Genomic DNA, 20,284 nt, shown 5'->3' with positions numbered 1-20,284 from the left:
AGTATACATTTCGTTAGTTTCTTCTGGTCTAGGTTTAAAGGGCCTGAGTGCTAAAGCCTCTACTACCACCCTCATGAAACCTCTGCACAGGAGCATTACCTGACTGTCTCTTCTTTTACCTTTCTGTTTTTACTTCCTACCTCTTGTATCGTCCTAAACTGTTCCTGTCCCTTCCCAGGTTTCTGAATGACAACATGCAACTCCAGCTGCAGTTGCCTCCCTTTCTGCTCTGCCACAGAGTTACCACCCTGGGCACTTCATTTCAGGAATCCAGTCCTGGGGATGGTGCTCCAGCTGCAGACAGGACCTCAGTGTGGGAGTCCTCGGTGGGACGCCCTGCCCTGGGGCTGACTGGGTCGGGTCTGGAGGAGGAGAAGGCACTCAGACTGATGATGGATGCACAGACTCATGCATGCATGAAGGGAAGGAAGGAAAGGAAGGAAGGAAGGAAAGGAAGGAAAGGAAGGAAGGAAAGGAAGGAAGGAAGGAAGGAAGGAAGGAAGGAAGGAAGGAAGGAAGGAAGGAAGGAAGGAAGGAAGGAAGGAAGGAAGGAAGGAAGGAAGGAAGGAAGGAAGGAAGGAAGGAAGGAAGGAAGGAAGGAAGGAAGGGAGGGAAGGAAGGGAGGGAGGGAAGGAAGGGAAGGGAGGAAGGAAGGAAGGAAGGAAGGAAGGAAGGAAGGAAGGAAGGAAGGAAGGAAGGAAGGGAGGGAAGGAAGGGAGGGAGGGAAGGAAGGGAAGGGAGGAAGGAAGGAAGGAAGGAAGGGAGGAAAGAAGGAAGGAAGGAAGGAAGGAAGGAAGGAAGGAAGGAAGGAAGGAAGGAAGGAAGGAAGGGAGGGAGGAAGGAAGGAAGGAAGGAAGGAAGGAAGGAAGGAAGGAAGGAAGGAAGGAAGGAAGGAAGGAAGGAAGGAAGGGAAGGGAGGAAGGAAGGGAGGGAGGAAGGAAGGGAGGGAAGGAAGGGAAGGGAGGAAGGAAGGAAGGGAGGAAGGAAGGGAGGGAAGGAAGGGAAGGGAGGAAGGGAGGAAGGGAGGAAGGAAGGAAGGAAGGAAGGAAGGAAGGAAGGAAGGAAGGAAGGAAGGAAGGAAGGAAGGAAGGAAGGAAGGAAGGAAGGAAGGAGGGAAGGGAGGGAAGGAAGGGAAGGGAAGGGAGGAAGGAAGGGAGGGAAGGAAGGGAAGGGAGGAAGGAAGGAAGGAAGGAAGGAAGGAAGGAAGGAAGGAAGGAAGGAAGGAAGGAAGGAAGGAAGGAAGGAAGGAAGGAAGGAGGGAAGGGAGGGAAGGAAGGGAAGGGAAGGGAAGGGAGGAAGGAAGGGAGGGAAGGAAGGGAAGGGAGGAAGGAAGGAAGGGAGGAAGGAAGGGAAGGAAGGAAGGGAAGGAAGGAAGGGAGGAAGGGAGGAAGGGAGGAAGGAAGGAAGGAAGGAAGGAAGGAAGGAAGGAAGGAAGGAAGGAAGGAAGGAAGGAAGGAAGGAAGGAAGGAGGGAAGGGAGGGAAGGAAGGGAAGGGAAGGGAAGGGAGGAAGGAAGGGAGGGAAGGAAGGGAAGGGAGGAAGGAAGGAAGGAAGGAAGGAAGGAAGGAAGGAAGGAAGGAAGGAAGGAAGGAATGCCTGCAGCCATCCCACACTTTCTCTGCTCTACTTCAGGCTCTGCCATCAATTCAAATGCCCCAAAGACCAGACAAACTTTTTATATTAGACTTTGCTGTGGTTGGATGGCTTGTGCAGTTCCTCTGCTCCCTCTTTAAGAGTGACCTTAATATTTTATTTATTGTTTAAAGGATAATGTTCATGGTAGAGGAATATATGAGGCAATAAATGGCCTTTGCAGGTAATTAAATGCTAAAGAGAGCTGAGGCTATTGATAGCTGTAAAAGCCATTTATTCTGAGTGTGCTTAGAAGCCAGGAGCACTGTTCCTCACAGCATGCAACAAGACAAGATTAAACAAGCCACAGTACTAGAAAGGAGAAAGACAACATTTTTCTTGCCCTCTCAGGGCTTGAAATTTCTGAGCTGCTGTTTATTTGGTGCTTGGAACAGAAAATATTGATTGTAATAATATGTGGTTTTCTATCCTGTTATTCTTTTTTTTCCTAGCTGTTTTAGAAGGGTTTTGCACATGTGGCAAGAATTATTGCCCTCCTTGGACAGATGCTCAAATAAAGGCACAGCAGGGAAGGTTGACTTGCCCACACAATCAATGGGAAAGTCTCTGGCAAAATCCAGCTCCCAGCCTAGTGTCTTGCATACTAGTCACACTCTCGTAGTGCATTGCTATAGCACTTCTCGTACCAGCTTTTCAAGTGCTTGTAGATAGGAAGAGCTCACCTTCCTATATATAGAAGCACTGATGTAGCATAGGGGTACCTCTACATACTACTGTGCTTCTGCTCCATATGGGGCCCTACCTCAAGTCACTGCCATGAGAAGAGGTGCTGTTCTCCTGTGGACAGTGGTAGGGGACACCATATGGAATCTATGCATACAAATTTGACTTGGCTGTGAGGAGAGGAATAAGGCTGGGGACCTTATTCACAGACCTTCCTGTCTTCCCCCTGATGAGGACAAGGATACAGGGTAGCTGCAGGAGTCCTTGCATAAAGATTTGCTGCAGCTACGTGCAGCTGTGCTCTGCATGGAGCACAGCAATTGTCTAACAGCACAAAATAACCAAACCCCAAGGTTCAGGATAGAAAGAGCAAGGAAAGGATTGACTGAAAGGGGAAAGAAGATGCTTATCAAGTTTGATGCTTCCCACATAAGAGAAACTACTTCAATTTCTGTGCCCACCATCAAGTTGGGAAGAAGTTTTATAGAAAACATGCTTTCCTCTGAAAAATAACAGTTTAACATTGCATAGGTGCATGTCAACACTATGTAGGTGTTCCAGAAATGTCCCTTTCCCATGTTCACATCCAAGCCTACTTTAACTCAGCATGGGAGGACTAATGGAAGTTGAACACAGAAGGTGTGGAGGGAGACACTTCACAGGATCTCTGTTGGCTTCCCATCCTTGTAGCTTCTGGCACATTTCACAGTATTTTCTGCAGAATTCACCCAGATCTTGTCATCATTTTAGTTCAAACTGCACTACCACTTTCATGGAAAATTCTGGGGTACGGGTTCAAAGATGATTTGAAGCCAGGTGCTGTGGGGGCAGGTAACATCTCAGGATTCGTTGTGATGCAGACCTGAAGCCAGGCACTTCCTGGATGAAGTGCTGGAAGTCATCCCACAGCTGCTCCACGGAAATTGCTCTCATCATCCAGAAAGTCCCCTCACAGCTGAGAAAAAGCCATGGGGTATATCCCCAAATGTGCCAAGACAAGGCAGTGAAGCCACTGATATTGGGGGAGGGCTGGAGAGGGACCCTTGCTCCATGTGCGGGGCCACTGTATGCTGGTGAGAGGTGTTGGCAGGACAGGCAAAGCGCAGGGGCTCAGGTGCAGGGAGGGTAATGCATAGCCATCAGGGGTCATTGCAGAGGCCGGTGCTGTGTACAGCCCAGTGAGTGCATACTTAGACATGTAAAACATCGTTGTAAGTGATATATGTATATATCAACAAATCCCACCTGGCCTGTACCATTAGCATCTGGCAGTTTGCTGTGAGCACAGGTGAATAATGGCTTAGGGGCATGTGCTTCGGGGCAAGGTTAAAAGGTGACTCCTGTATGGTGTAAGTGGATTAATATGACTGGACACGATGCTGGCTTCTTCTCTCACTTCTGCCAGTGTAAATCAAGAGTAACTGCGCCGAAGTCAATACATGCATTAAATTCATTGATGCACAAGGGCTGAAAAGCACATGATTTTAAAAGAAAGAACATCTCGATTACAAGCTGGAGAACAGAAACAGTGAAAAATGTGGCTGCTTTGCATGGCTACCTGTGGTGCTTTATTATGGCCCTGCTCTTTCCATGCGAGCTCTATCTCACCAGGCACCCTCGCAGACTCATCTGTGAGAAGAGCTCCTACTGTCCTCCTTATTATTGCCACTACAGGGAAACCCCGTCTCTGTTCTGTGTAGCGGAGGTCCCCCCTGTGCTGACCTTACTGCAGAGAAATTGTGGCTTCTGGGGAGATGGAAGGGGATTTAGGCAATGCAGCATTAAACATAGACTCAGTGGCTCAAGCCCCAGTGCCTAAAACTGGAGTTATTCCACTAGTGCCAACAGAGCTGTTGAATACAGCCTGACATGATGAACAGGAACATTATGTATCTGCCTGACTCCAGCTGAGTGCAGCATGAAGGGTGTGAGGCCATCACTCCAGTTCCTCTGCCACATAGCCACAGACAGACAGCTCCTGAGCTGGGCATGACTTGCCCTGGCGAAGAGGCAGCTTTTCCCCTGTCCAAAATTCCCCATTTCAAGGGCTTTATGTGGCTTCATGTGTGTTCCGGTGCCAAGCAGTAATCTTGTAGGTGGGTTTTCCAAACAACTACCTGGCTGCACTGAAACCAGTCCCATCTCTCCAGCCTGCATCCTGGAGCCCGCAGCGATGCAGACAGTGGGTTAACTGGTGAGGCTGATGAGCTTCCCCCCAGCCACCCCCAGACACATGGACAGGCTTTGGCAGAGCAACCTGGGTTCACCAAATCTGGTGCAGCAGGTCAGTGGTCAGCAGAGTGCTGAAAGTGTCCTCAAATACTGTCTCACCACATTTCTGTTCATCTTTGGTGGAAGGAGCCTCCCCTTTTGGGGCTGCCAGCTCAGAGACCCACCTGAGCACCCAGCTGCTCTGGAAATGGCACTGCTCATCTCAACCTCCCTTACTGCAAGACCAGGTGGCTCCTCCATCACCTCTCCCACATCCCCACTTTGACAGGGAAGCACCCAAATCTCTGCAGGTCATGCTGACGCAGGCTATGGCTCTCTGCCTAGCAGGTCAGTGGCTATCAGATCCCAGGGTTAGCAAGCTGGACCCTGATGCAGGAGTTTTAACTCTGTGTATAACTGCTGCCCTCAGCTATTTCACAGCTCGCATTCTCCACTGTACCACAGCACTGCTGGTGATGGAGATATAAAAGCCCCAAGAGCCACTGTCTCTTCCCCCATCACACTCCCAGGCAGAGGGGAGGAGAGCCCAGGCCAGTACTAGCCCTGACTAGCCCAGGCTGCCCAGCCCATGCTGCCTCCAGGAGGGGCAATTAATAGCTGGCCCTAAGCAGTAGGAGAGCCAGGGAAGAGAAGCCTTCCCTACATCCACATCTCCTGCCTGGTCTGGGGCAAAAATAGTATGTTGCCCTTTCCACAGTGGCTGGTCAGAGCCAGTGGGAATGGTGTCAGGGACATCTACATTGAAATTATGTAGGGAAGGAGATGCTCAGAGTGTAACAGCCACTGTAAAAACTCGTGTTGTGGAGTTGCCTTCCATCACATACAGCCTTGCTGTGCAAAAGTAAATGCAAATGTACGTTCAAATTAAAATGCAAATTAAAATGCAAATGCCAGGCCTCCTGGGCTGCACTCAGTGCTACAGAAATCCCTTGACCTCTCAGAAACATTCAGGTTGCTGCAAATGTCCTAGTCCAAATGAAAAAAAATATTGCTTTTCAATCTGGGTTCCTGCCTTTCCTACCCTATGTCTAAGAGTGGCAGCAGGATTTCTTTGCACAAAAAGGCAATTTCTGCACTGTGTACACAACCCACTCCCAGCTTTGGTGTGAAAAGCACATACTTAGGGTCTTCCTGGCAAACCAGAAATTCATGGATCATAATTGTGGACACTAAAACACCTTTCTCAGCTGCCAGCATGTATCTGCCATTAAACTGGATGCATGAGAGGCAGCGTGCTCCCCAAACACCCAAGTGTTGTTAATAAAAGAGAAGGAAAAATAATTTAAGTCAGGAGGAAGCCTGCAGGTGCAACAGAGATTCGGGGCCATAACTTCACATCTTTCTTTTTTTCTAAACTAACTTTTGCAATGTCCATAGTAGGGCCCCAGGGCAGCTTTCCAGCCACTTATTGCAGATTGAGGCTGCAGGCATGTCCCAGCTCCATGGGGGCTGCAGGGAGCCAGCACCCCATCCCAATACACTGGAGGGTGGGCAGGAAGGAAGCTCAGGCATGCCACCCACCTGGGAGCCTTGTGCTGCTTGGGGCAGGTGCCTCTCCAGACCACCACCATCCTCAGGTTCATCTGCCCCACGTCACAGCCCCCCCAGGCTTCACCCCACGCAGTCAGGCACTAAGGCAGGGACCTTGCTGGTGCCCACAGGCATTTTAAGCTAGGACAAGGGTTCCTGCAAGCAGCAAAGCAAACCCCTTAGCAGTCACAACTCTCATTTAGGTTTATGCTCATGCGTGGAGGTGACAGATCGGGATCCAGGCTGATTGCGCTACAGCTAATAACGTTAACTTAGATTTATGCTAACGGCACTGACCCCAAACTGCATTGCTGTGAGCAGGTCTCTCCCCTCACCCAGTAAGAGGTCCCCTTGAGTGAAGGCAGACCATGCTGCTTTGCAGGTGATCCTTAAAATGAGCAGTGTCCAAGCCAGGAAGAACACAGGTAATGAAGTGCTGGGGCAGTGCCAGGTCAGAGCATACCCGTTACAGCAGTGATTTCCTATTCATGCCGCAGTGACACTAAAGTGTGGGCTGGGGTCCATGCGCTCACCCGGCCTCCCACCTCTCGTTGCAGCCAATGAGCCAAGGCAGTGCACAAGCAGAGGGGTCTGGGGAGCTGGGACAGACAACGCTCTGCAGTGGGTCTGCAAGCAGAGGAGGCTTAGTAGTCAGTGGGGATCCTTCAGTGTCTAATATGGAGGTTGAGTTGGATAGAGAGAGAAATTCCTCCTCTACCTTCCTGCCTGCCTGAAACTCGAAGGAACGTAGTCCCTTTGAGGCTTCTACCCCGGGACCAGGAACGCTTGTGGAAGCCAGAAGTTATGAGACAGAATTGACAGAAACAAGGACAATGGGATCATATGAGCCTTGTTTCCTTAGGAAAAGAGATAAAAGAAATAAAGAGATATAAAATAATAAAAAAATTATCCCTATCGCTGCTGGGGCTCCTCAACACAGTGGTTCTCACCCAAAAACCTCCTCTATAGCCACTGGGAAAAATACTGCAAATGAGCCCACTGCCTCCCTCTGGAAAGGTCCTACAGAGATCTGCAGTTTGTTAGCATATACAATACAGGACCAAAAAGAGACAGTCATTTCTTCAGCCCTATTAAATCTTGAACCCAAGCTGATCAAGCAGCCTACCTGCCTCCATCCGTCTGTTTTCATACACTTCTGGGCTTTCTGACACGGCGTTGTACTGCTGGAAAGGCTGGTTGCTGAAGAGATTGTCACACAAGAGACTGCGACAGAGCTTCTTCAGGAAGCGCAGGACATACCCAATGCTGTTCACTACCAGCAGGTTCAGGAGATGCTGCTTCCCCTCAAAAGAAGCTGAAACTGGAAAACAAGCAGGAGCAATTCAATACTTGGGGATGCATGGCAGGGGGGAAAATGAGAGTAGGGGAGAAGATTTCGCACAAGTATTTGTATGTCTTAAAATATTTTACATAATTACCCCACCAGAAGTACAAAACAAACTGGAGGAGCTTAAAGAGCTGAGTTTGTGTGACCCAGATCACCTTCCCCCTGGAGTGCCAAAAGATGCCAGCTGGCATGGCCAGCAGTGCAAGGATTTCTAATATATGCATCCAACTGAAAACTGTATTGTATGATTTGAAGGAGGCAATTATGATACCCTGGTCTAAGAAGGGGAAAGAATGTGATCTGCCAGTGATGGGCTATTAGGCTGACTCCAGCAATACCCAAAGTTTTAAAAGATAATGGGGAGACAAGAATTAAAGACATGGCTGTGAATGAATAAAAGGTACCAGGGTTGTACTGAAGGAGAGCTACAAGCTTCATCATAGATCTTTATTTACTGATTTAATTGCATTTATAAGCAAGGGAAGGTTGGCAGTCGTGGTCTATCTGGAATTCAGTAAAGTATGAGAAATCTTTCATTAAACTGGAAATGATTGCCAATGAAGGGTGGGTCAGGAGACAACAACAGGCTCTGCTGACTGGAGACCCCACGCACTGCAGAGGAACCAGCAGTGGTCCATGCTGGCATTACCAGTGCAGAAGAGGACTGGGAGATTGCACAGAAAGGGTTGGCTGGTCTTGAGATCTGCAATAATAAAAAAGGGTGGAAGAAATACTAGAAAGTACATAGTAATCCATAATTTTTTTGAGGAGGCTCAACATGACCTGATGGGAGGAGAAATGATAGGACAGACTCACTAGATGCCCATGAGCCACTAAGGTGACACAGCAATGAAAAAGTCAGATATATTTCAAGGAGGTATTGAACAAAGCATTTCCAGGAGAGGCAAGGGAGTGTCAATTCCACTGTATAAAGTCCTGGTGAAATCTGAGCTGCACTGATGGGCACCATTCAGGTCATGCAGGCTCAAGAAGGATGAATTCACACTTGAAGAGGTGCACAGGCAGGCAACAGCAATGCTCAGGGAGCAGAAACTTTCCCTGTAGCACTGCAGCCATCACCATCTCTGCTACATGGGGCTGTGGGAAGACACTTGCGCTTCTTCCACTAATCCAGTAATCTTCCTCACAATGCAGAGAGGGCCTGAAAGAAACTGTGTATTTCAGCCTAGCAGGATGAGGACTGCTCTCTAGAAATACACCTAAGATTGAACTCAAGAGTGAGAGCAGAGCAAGCAAAATTCCTGGACAAAGCTGTCAGGGAATATGTTTAGCCAGGGATCAAAAAGGGCATAAGGCCAAGCCATGAGGGAGGTGGAGGGGTCACAACAGACCCACCAGGATCAATTGTAACAGGACACATTCAGGTGTCAACAGGTTTGCAGGGAGGACTACATGATATGGCTGCCTGAACTCTACCGCCTGGAAGGCTTTTTCCAGTCCTACAGCCTCCAGTCACTACTAACAAGTATAAATTGCAATGGTAGGCTTATAATCTTTGGGACAACTTCAGAGATTTCCTGCTGGCCTGAGCTGCTGTAATGGATCATGCTCCACAGCCAGTTGAACATCTGTGAGACAAGCCATGGGAAGATTGGAAAGCACATGACAAAATTTGTCTGTGCTGCTGCTGGGCTGGGAGTCAGCTGCAATGTCCGAGCCACACCATGACTAGGAGGGCATTCACCCCTCCTCAATGATTAGAAGAGGCATGAAGTTGGAGCAATGTTGACCAGGTGCTTTTAGCTCAGGTACCTGAAGCTGAGCCAGCTCAAAGGAACTGAGACTGAGGGGTTTGGCAGTCTTGGTGCACAACATGACTCTCCTGCTTGTAAAGAAAATCATATATGCAGCACAGAACCAGGCAAAAATGAAGCTTTGCACTAAAATGCTTCAGTTTTGTGTTTCTGTGAACAAATCTGGATCATTCTTAGAGTAGTTTTTATGGGAAAGCACACCTGTGGTTAGAGAGAACCAGAGGAGAGGGAGAAAGCAGGATTTATATGCTGCACAGAGGGCCAGAGCCTGGGCTCCCACACAGGAGAGTTCCAATGGCACAGCTGAGCTGCCATGGTCCCTGCTAAACTGACTGGACTTGAGGTCCTTGGCTTCGTGCTCATGCCTGACTCATCCGTGGCAACTCATTGGAGAGTGTTGTTCCCATATTTCCATAATTGTTTCATTCTCACTGCATCCCCATGTACTAAAACAATGTTGTGACATAAAACTCTTGCTGTTCATGTTCAGTCTGAGAGCCGGGCCAGGGGATTCAGCATGGGACATGGGAGACTCATCAGGACACAGCAAGAAGTGTCACTGCAGGAAGATGAGGAGCCCCTGGGAAGTTCTCTCTGATCTCTGATTCTCTCTGATATATTTGTATAGACCTGCTGTATGGGGAATTGCCGTGGGACTTTTGCAGTTCCTAAGCTGAGAGCAGATTTGGCTCATGAACTGCAGGTGGAGGACACACCAGCAGCTGAACTCTGTGCGAGTTTTCCTTTAGAGCAACACATGGCAGCAACATGTGTCATGAAGCAGGCTTGTGGTGCTGCTCATCCTTGTACAACTGCATGAAAAACTCAGCTCACAGGCCTGTTCTCAGCACTGTTTCAAAGAGCAGTGAGTGCAGCACTCTGGAGCTAGGCCTTTTCCTCCTCTGAATCACTGCTGCAATACTCTTTTACCAATATCTGACACCAAGGCAATTCCTGCAGCAGCTCATTTTACAAAGGCGTAAGTCATGTTCAAAGGTGGTTGCCAGCCCACTGATGTGAACAGGACAGCTAGGACAGTCGGGACTGGGGATCAGGTTAGGATTTCAAGCACTTCCCCGTTGGCCACAAACCCTTTACAGAAATGCTTTACCTGACACCATCTCGCCTCCGTAGCCCTGCTTGATGAGTGAGAAGACTGCCTTTTGCTGGAGCGCGCAGTCAATGCAGGCCTGAACAGCCTGCTGCAGGGCTGCCGATGGTCTCTCCGGCCCAAAGTGCTCTGGGAGCTGCTGCACTTTTTTTCTGTCAAGGTACGGCCCCAGATTCGCTTGTTTGTTGACGTAAATGCAGACTGTAGACATAAAATCCCAAGAAGGTTATTACAAAATGGCCCTGAGAGCATCCTAGCAAATGCTAGCTTTATACATTTCTATTTACGTCACAAGCTCTTCTATTCACCAGTGAATTGCTGCTATTTGAGATGGCACAGCCAGTCTTCCTTGCACTGATCACCCATTGCCTAAGTGAAGCGAGCTGAGTTTAGGCCTTGCTCAGTGTCACAGGTGAGGATAAGATACATGAAACTAAAGAAACTCCTGTGTGTGCCTAGGGTCTGCTGTCTTGCAGACTACCTTGTCTATGAAGCTGGAGACCAGAAAAAATGCCCAGGGAGTGCAGGACAGTGACTAGCAGGGGTGACCTTACAGCAATGGGTAAACTCCAGCCTGAGGTGTGTTTTGTGTTTGGATTTTTTCTCTATGTGTTTTTAGACTGGTTCATTGAGAGGCCCTCTGAGAAGCACTGCTCTGAGATGAGTTTTGGGAGTCTTTGATTCCTTCCTGCTTCTGACCTTAATGCAGCTGTGATTTCTGGAGGGTTATGCTGCACTGAGCTGCACACTGCAATGGCAAAGACTCTGGTCTTTGGGAGCTTTCTGACCCTCCATGTCCAACCCAGCATCACCTCAAGGGAAACTGTACATCACGAGTAGTGCTAAATCCCCATTTGGGACCACAGCCATGTGACTGTGCCACAAAGGGAGTCTGTGAGGGGTGCCCCAGCCTCTCTGCAGCCAAGCCCTGCATGCCTCCTCTCATATGCCATTGCCTGCGAAGGCAGTTTTTCTACATGCCATCAGGCCTGCCGGCAATAGCCAAAAAAATCAGTGTTCTCCTCTCGCTAGCATAAACTTATTTTAAGCTTGGCTGAGACTAACTGCGTCTTGGAGGAAGCGGAGATAACGCTGTGGTAACTAAGGGTGACTAAGACACAGCCTAAAGTCAGGCTAAAGTGAGACATATTATAATAGCTGGCTGAGTGTGCTCAAGCTGTCATCTTTCAGACAATATAACATTATCCTCTGACAGAAATCAGATATGTGACAAAAAAAACATCAAGCAGAGTGGAGGACATGATGACAGCTGTGTAAAGTTGGAAATAATTTACAGTTATCACTGTAATGAAAATCTAGTGCGACTGTCACAGTGCACTCTGCTACCCCATCCCTCACTGAACAGCAGAAGGGGCTCAAGCAGTTTATCCTGGGTAAACAGGAGGATAATAGAGATCATACTTATCATTACATAGCACTTTACACCTTCCAAGTGCCAAACAAACAAAGGGATAATGCACTGAAAGACAGCAGCAGCATGCATGAATTGCAGGGGGCTGTCAGGGTGCATCTTTCCTGACGTGCCACCATGCCAAACCTTGCCAAATCTGCAGGATGTGGCTTCTGCCGTGACAACCCACCGGTTTTATCCAGGGCTCAGCTGCAGGAGGGACTCTGCAGCCTGCAGGCAGCGTGCTATCTCCTTCACTGGGGAGCAGGGGGCCCTATGGATCTTTTCAGTGCAGATAGGGAGGTAAAAGTTGGCTTAAGCCTGCCTCCACCTCCTGCAAACCCTGCTCTGGTGAGAGCCTACACACACCATTGGGAAGGTGCTGGGAGAAAAGGTGCCGGTGGCACGGGGACAGGCAGGTGGAGGGGCGGGGTGTCACACCTGCAGAGCCTGAAATGGCCCACAGACCTCTGCCTCTGTGGCCACCCCAGTGATGTAGTGGGGCTGGTGGACTGTGCCTCTCTGTCCCCCTCCAAAAGCAGCACTGGGAACACCTCTCAGGGCAGTGCTATGAAACACCATTTGGCTGATGCTTGCCAAGCGCTTTGCAGTCTTCGCATGTGAAGGGATAAATGAGAATAAAATATATTATTGTCACCATCATCACTACATTTAGTATCATTCTGCTACCAGAGCAGATGGAAAACTTCTCCTCTGTGCATCCCAGCTAAGAAATAATGGGATTTATGTGTTGTGTTTAGATTCTAATGTTATCTAATCCATTTCTCCGCTGAAATCTCAGGGTAAATCAACTGTCTTGTTGATTTTCTTCTCATTTACATCAGTTTAAAAACATTGACCTATGTTACTTCTGGTAATATAAGCAAAAAAAGAATAAGGCTGTGTTTTCCCTCACTAGTCAAAAATGACCAGGTCTGCTGCTGTGATAAGGCATTGGGGTTTATGTGCTGGTAACCCTGACTACAGACAGACCATGGCTTCTCTGTCCTTCTCCCCACAGCTGGAACAGATGCTTCATGTTCACACCGGGGTTTAGTCTGGTCATTGCAACACATTTGATGGGGTGAGTGTTGGGTATAAAATCGTAGCATTCATGGCATGTTGATGGCTGCATTTCAAGAGGAATGGATCTGACATCTTCACTAAACTTGACACATGGCAGTCAAAATATAGTCTTGCAGGACATCTCTGTTCTTTGTCACTGGTCTCCAGTCTAATCTACAAACACCCCCATTTTCATGAGCTCTGCCTATTCTGGAAAGCACAGCATCCTGCTCATCCCCTGGCCAAGGAGCACGTGAGGCTGGGTACCTGTGAGAGCCTGTGGGGTGGCCGAGTTGGGTATCATAGCCGCATCCTGAGGGATTGAACTAATATCCGGCTCTGGTGTGCTTCTCGGTGGAGAGATTGCTAAGGGAGTCATCAGTACGCGAGACTTCAGCTGCAAAAAATAACCAGTTGGGTAATGAAAGTATACACAAGATATTCCAATTTTATTCCATGTATGTCATGCCCCATGAACTCCCACTCATTAGCAATCTGCTATTGCATCACTTTCTCCAGGCCAGGAGCATCCGTTCTGCTCCCGGGAGGATACTGGAGCCTGAAGCCTGACTGATTTGCCGCAGACAGCAACGCCTTAAGTTACAGGATGCAAATATTATGCCACCCACCGGATAGTTATTTACACCTGAGCAAATTGGGTCTAACACTCTAACAAATCAGCGCAATGGCATTTTACGACCCATTTCATGTGGGTGTAAACAATTCTCCACAACTTGGAAACATGGGGTCTTTAACTACATCATAATTTAGGGTCAAATTCTGCTCTTGGTTACAGGGGTGTAAATCTTGTGTAAATCCAGTGGCACCAAGAGGCTACTTCGGGCAGACACCCATGTAAATAAGATCAGACCGTGGTTCATAGTGTGTTATTGCCAGGTAGTAAATACAAACTGCTGCACTGTTGCACCCAGTAATCTTCATTGACCTGCAAAGCAGCTTGGAGAAGTGAAACACGATGGGAATTTACGGTGCAATATCACTATGTCTTTACGCTTTCCAGTACCTGGCAGCGTCTCACCAGTCAAGCAATGATCAGGCCCTCATAATTATAAAGAGCTGACATGATTGATGTGACCTGAAGGTACCACTCTTGCTTTTCCTTTTGCTACAAAGGGAAGCAGGGTGAAAGCAGAGAGCCAAGCACACAGCTGGATGGTTTATATATTTACATATATATATATATGGTCTTCTGGCAGGTGATCTTTCTGTTGTTGTTTTTCAATGGCCGAATATAAAAATGCTAGAAGTGACAAGTGTAAGAATGAAAAGAAATATTTAGCCCTGCTAAATTTGCAGAGTATCACTTCTCTCAAAGCTTACGCCTAAGCTGGCAATAATGTACAAAGTTCATTTGAGGTAGAAATGAAGCCAGACCACTACCTACAAACCAAACCTTGAGCAAGTCCTGGTGGAGAGAAGTAATTTTGGATATTCATGTTGTCCATGATTATGATTACAACTGTCTAAGATAATGATCACTGTTTCAGTGTAATGGTAAAAACAGAAAGCTGCAGAACAGAGAGGGAAGACTGTTGGACTTAGTGCCATTCAAGTGAGGTTTTAATTATTAAATCTTTAGGAGTTTGTATCTTTCCTCAGTTACAGGCTCATCCCAATGAGGGCTTCACTAAAAGAGAATTCAGGGTCTCTCTCGCTTTCAGTAGCATGGTAGCCTGTACTGGGATGGTACCTATCAAAATTAACAAAAAGGCCATCTTTGTGGAGATGGGTGTAATTTTTGTCTGCCTGACCTCCACCAAGCACTTCCTGAACTTGCTCCTAGAGTTTTCCTCAGAGCAGACTCTGTGGAAAGATGGTCACGATAAGCCTAAATGGAAATAAAAGCTGGCTCCTCATCCAGGCACCATCCCCTGTAGGACACTGTTCCATGCCTGGGGCAGAGGCTGTATCCCACCTGCTTCAGAAGTGCCAGGCACCACCTCCATCCACATGGTGCCACTGCATCCCTCCCCTGGGGCGGGTTAAATCCCTTTGGATTTAGTCTGAACGAGGGAGAAAACATTCAATAAGTGAATCTAAGACAAACTATGGATTTGACCTCCTGCTGTATGGCAGCCATAGGGTACTAGGGACCCTGAGCTGGCCCCTGCCTAGTGTCAGTCCTCACCTGCCTGTGTTGTCCTGTTTTTGTAGGGTTGTCTTGCCTTCAGATTGGGATCAGTAAAGGCCAGCAGCAAAGTGCTGTTGGTTTGTTTTCCAAGGAATTAAAATAAACCAGAGGAAAACAGGGATTCAAAAATCAACATCCCCATCCAGTTTGGGGTTTATCCCATGTGAAATGGCAAGAAGCAACATGATTTGTTATTTTCTGTAGCAACATGTCGATGACTCGCTTTTCTACAGTGAAGTGTGCTGGCACTGTGAAACTTTGGGTAGCCCCTGTGGTAGGCTTCTGGGCTTGCTTTTGATCACACGCATATATATATATATAAAAAAATATGTATACATATAAATATATGTATAAATGCATATATACATATGTGTGTTTGTGCATAGTATATATACAGAAATAAAAGTATATACATTTATAGAGATGTACATACATACTTGTATATATATTTACATATACATATATATACACTCACACATGCACACATCTACATAGATACTATTTTGGAGACAGCACACCTAATAACTTCTGTTTAACTTGCATGTTGGCTCCTTAATGCCCTTATTGGCTCACAGCCCTGTGTCCCCAAACACGGGCATACAAGTCCCCTCTCCAGCCCTTGAGCCTCACACACCATCTGAGTGTGCACCAGCGCCATCAACCTGGTGGAGGTGGGCTAGTACCCAGTAGACCTTTTTCTCTGCCTGTTCCTTGGCTCTTGAAGGCCCAGGAAGGCTTATGTTCAAGAGTAAATAAACAGAGGGCAAGACTTATGTAAATTCTCTAGTTTGGAAACCCCTTCTTGACAGTTTGTTGTTTTAGCGAACAGTTTACTGCAAACTTAATTGCAACAGTATGTGCTCTACAGCCTCTGGATACAGATAAATGCCATTTTATTAGGGGCAGCAGAGAATGTGCCTTCATTAGATCCAAATAAAACAATGCCTGATTACAAGAGACAGTACACTAGCAAACATGGCTTAAATACCTCCTGGCCACTGAAACCCTGAGTAGTCCCTGAATATCACTAAGTGTAAATCTCAAACTATTTCATTTAAAGATGTCTTTTCTTGGACTGATTCTTCTCTATGAAAAAGCCAACCCAACCAACCAGCTGACTGACTGAGAGCTTGGCAGTAGAGAGCACATATGCATGAAAGTGAAGAAAAGCAGTGAAGAAGAGAGAAAGAGAGAGAGAAAAGGAGACAGAGAAAATCTGTCAGAGCACTTTGGGAGATCCTTGTGGTAAGGCATTCAAATCAGCTTTTGAATATCAAGTGTCATAAGTTTTAATATGCACAGCATGAGATATAAAAGGCAATGGTTGCTTTAAAGCAAGATGTACAACCAACCCCTTCACTCTTATGGACCTTCTACCATGGAAAAGAGCTCAGAGAAAGCTGATCAGGGATTTAGGGTAGGAAATAAGTGTGTCTACTTCACCAAAGTCACAGTGCATTAGACACAGAGAGAGCGTGGGCTTTTGTGTCAGCTGCAGGCTTGCCTGAGTATGCAGTGGCTGAAGATGAGGAGGACCCTGTTGAGTCCTGGAGCTTCTGTTAGGATCTACACACCCCTTCGGAGTAGTCAGGATTCATCTAGCTGGTATTTCTGTCATCCCACACCAAAAAAAGTGGAAGAGGGGGAAGAACATTTCCCAGATAGCTATTTTTTTCTTCTGAACAACTTCTCTGCCAGCTTGTATAATAAAATACACAGGAAAGAAACAGGATGAACCACAATGCAAACTTTCCCTATACTTTTTTTAAACCCCTTAGATCACAGGTCCTCATCTTTATGGATCCTAGTTCCCCTGTACTGGTTGTTCCTTGCCTTGACAAAACATTTGCTAGAAAAGTCTGATGTTCACCCCATCCCTGTGGGTCTGTGTTCTTCCAACCAGAAAGGCAGAGGCACCTCCTGGCCATGGGACCTTTTGCTGCTGGAGAGGAAATCACCTCCAGCCCCTGCAGATGTGCACACGGATGTGCACCAAGGTGAGTGCCTGGGTCAGCCAGGTCCTGCCGTGTGGGCTTCCAATGACTGGGCAGAAAGGTGCCATTAAACCTGCACCAGGGAGGCACAGAGCTTCTGAGTATATATTTTGGTGTCCTTGGCTATACCTCACACTTTCTGTGCATTTGGCTGCGGGTGAGGAGGCTCAGCACGAGACAAGTCAGGGTTCAGCTCAGTTGCCAGAGCAGAGAGGGGTCAGCTCTGTGCTGGTAAAGGCAAAACACACTCCCACCTTTACTTCTTGTGTCATGCAATAACTTTCTTCCACACAGCAAATGATGCAGGGGAGTCTGCACTCAGCCTTCTACATCCCCTAAGTGTTTTGCAGTGAATGAGGCAGGTAACCTTAAGAGGAGCGTATGCAACCTTGAAATCCAAAGCTATATCACAGGACTGGTGAATAATCAGGGCATTTTAAGGTTGTCTGTGCAATCTCAGTCCCAGTGTGTCCAAATCCTGACTGCTTATTTGTCATCATTAATAGTGACTTCTAGGGCAGCGGGGGAACCCTATGCCCTGTAATGGAAATTGTCACTCTACACACCATCCTGTGCAAGGGTGACTCTCGCTGCCCACTCCACCTGGCAAGAGCTTGCAAAGTCCTGGCCAAGTGCTCTCCCTGGGCTGTGGCCACCTCCCCAGGCGGAAGCTGCTGCGGCAGCACAAAGGGACAAACTACCCTTGGGCTGCTCAGATGGGGTCATCGCTTTGTTGCCCTCTTGGGAGGGGGTGTGGTGGTCTTTGCTGCAGCACTGCCCCGTGCACGTGTTGCTCCGATGTCTTCTAACACCGCAAATCCCCTCACGATGCTAACAAAGCCTTCTCTCATACAGGCTTTCTAGGCAGCTATTCGGGGCTGCCTCTCACTTACAGCCAGAGAATTAAAACAGATCCATCTACTAACCTCCCTGCTGGCTGCCAGAATAGGCTTTTTCCTAGAGATTTAGACAGTCAGGAAGAATATTGTGTTTAGGGAAAATGTAACATTTTATGGCAAATAGCTCCACATCAGGTACAAAACAGTTTTTGGAAAAACAGCTGATGAAATTTTATTACCAAAGCTGTGAAAAAATAAACAGGATAGCGAGGAAAAGGACTTTGCTTGGTGGTGAAGCGTGATGAAATGTCATCTTAGGAAGACACAGATATTTGCTTTAATATCAATGAAAACAGGCAATGGGTCATCTGGCTATAAAGAGCATGTGATTAAAAATGTCTGTTATTCACATCTCGGTCAAAATAAATTTAAATCTAGGCTGTAAATTCCTAGTTTGCTAAAAATTCAGAAGTATTTTTCCATCTGTTCTGTAATAATTCAGCTATCTGGTTGCTATAAAGAATTTGGTCGTCTGCCATTTGGGCAGGGAGTCATTTTTTAAAATGTGTTTAAGTCTCATGGTATCTGAAAGTCATACAATTAGCAAGCTAATTAAATCAAGCTAGAGTTCCCCATCAAAAAATACAATCTTTGACTCACGCTGGGGAAGTATTTTTGATGGAAAGGGGTTCACTTCAGCTGAGCACACAGCGTACAAAGGCGCCTCACAGAAAACATCACTTCAGTGTACAAATCCTATAGCGCAAATAAACAGCACCAGGCCAGATGCCATGGATGCTACAGCTCACAAGTGTCAGCTCCAGAAACTTAAGCCATCAGTTATAAAGGGATGCCTTTTTACTCGCTGTCACTCACGAAGAAATAACATCATCCCAGATTCACTGCCAAAGGAGGGACGGCATCGTCTCCCCGCGAAGTCCCTGGGGACAGGGAGGAGGCATGTGTGGTACCCAGCCAGGGGAAAAGCTTCCCCTTGGAAGAAGAAGGGACAATAGCAGTCAAATGCTCAGTCACCTAGGTCTGAAGTGCAATGTTAATGCAGTATTTTAGGAAATCTAAGTCTCCCTTTTCGCTTCTCCCACTTACAAATATGTGGTGGTTGGTGAAAGGCTTTTTCACAGATGGATGGGTGCATTTTGGGTGGAACAGAACATACTCCCCAGCATTATTTTTTTTATCAAATTAAAAATTAAATGTAAATGCAGGAGTAAGAAATGGTGGTCATAAGACAAGCAGGGGCAGAAGGGACAGGGTCTGCTGAAACTCTGCATACAAGGTCATTGTGGTATTTGGGAAATCACTTAATCATTTCAGGGACTCAATTTCACCATATCTCCAAAGTATTAACCCAGATTTGAATGGTTTTGATCAAAAGAGCCTACAAGTGACCCAGCTTTACTGATAGTAATTTAAATTTTTACTTGTAATAAATAAATATAATAAATAATAAACTTGCAATAACAAGTACCTCAAGTAAAACAATTCAGATGTTTCTGTCCCAGAATTTTAACCTAATACTGAAGTGAAAAATAGTAAGTATTTCCATATCCCATATTTTACAAAATACTAGAGTATCCACTCTTAGCTTGGACATGCAGTTCTATTTTGGCCTACCACTATAAAATTCTGAGGTATTCCCAAGAGGGACACCTGAGCCTGCTGTCAGGTTGGCTCTGCTTGGCCGCTGCTGTTATATCATTCACGTTACCAAAGTTAAGGCTTTTCAGAAGAAACGGGAAACTGTGGCTGGAAGTGTTTGTTAGCCATGCAAGGTCTGTTTTCAGCACACACTAAAACACTTCAGAATGTGCCCCCATAGCAGAGAGGGGTATGGATGAAGTAGGGAGAGCATGAAGAAACAGGGGAGAAGGCAGAAGATGAGAAGAAAGCATTAAGGGCTGGGGTACTGATGTCTTCTGCAGTAGGTGTTGCACAGGGGGTTGCAGACGAGTAGGGGATTCTGGAAATGGGATGCACAGAGGTGGTGAGGAGGGCTTGCCTGGAAGAGAGAGGAGGAAGGATGGAGGTAGGAGGGTGGGAGAAAGAAGGTCTGGCAGAGGGTGAAAAGGAGAGAAGGGCAACAATAAGGGTAGCCTGCTCTAGATAAAGCCCAAACCCAAGTTCCTGTGCCTGAGGCTCAGCCAGCAGCACTGCGCATGGGGCCTTGCTTCCCCGTGAACCAGGAGACACCCAGGGCAACACCCGGGGCCAAGACCTTCTCCAGGGAAGGCTGGGGCAGGCCCTGTGCCTGCACCACTTCTGTTACTCGCTTTTCTGTTTTGACATCAGGAACTTAAGCAGCTATTATTTTCTAACAGTGAGCAATTTGCCCTCCTTGTGTGACAGACTGCGCGTCTGTACCTGTTCCCATTAAAAACAAGGAACAGGCACAGCAAAAATGTACGGTGCCCCTAGCTGGCTGCGGACAGAGATGGAGAGAATTACAGAGCAATCTACTGACAACAAGACCCCTCACTACAGTGTAGCTCAC

General features: G+C 47.1%; 1 protein-coding gene across 3 annotated transcripts in view; it reads right to left on the bottom strand.

The window, feature by feature from the left end:
- Positions 1-20,284, bottom strand: part of SCML4 (Scm polycomb group protein like 4) — a 73,439-nt gene that overhangs the window by 25,960 nt on the left and 27,195 nt on the right. For all 3 annotated transcript variants that reach the window (XM_074820754.1, XM_074820753.1, XM_074820755.1), the window contains 3 exons: positions 13,055-13,184; positions 10,312-10,512; positions 7,204-7,398 (listed from right to left, as the gene is read on the bottom strand). In XM_074820754.1, coding sequence (XP_074676855.1) covers positions 7,204-7,398; positions 10,312-10,512; positions 13,055-13,184 — 526 coding nt within the window. The remainder of the gene's footprint in view (positions 1-7,203; positions 7,399-10,311; positions 10,513-13,054; positions 13,185-20,284) is intronic.

This window comes from Strix aluco, chromosome 3 (assembly GCF_031877795.1).
Source record: "Strix aluco isolate bStrAlu1 chromosome 3, bStrAlu1.hap1, whole genome shotgun sequence".
Lineage (NCBI taxonomy): Eukaryota > Metazoa > Chordata > Aves > Strigiformes > Strigidae > Strix > Strix aluco.
The sequence above is the reverse complement of the archived record's forward strand: the minus strand, read 5'-3'. Positions and strand labels throughout refer to the sequence as shown.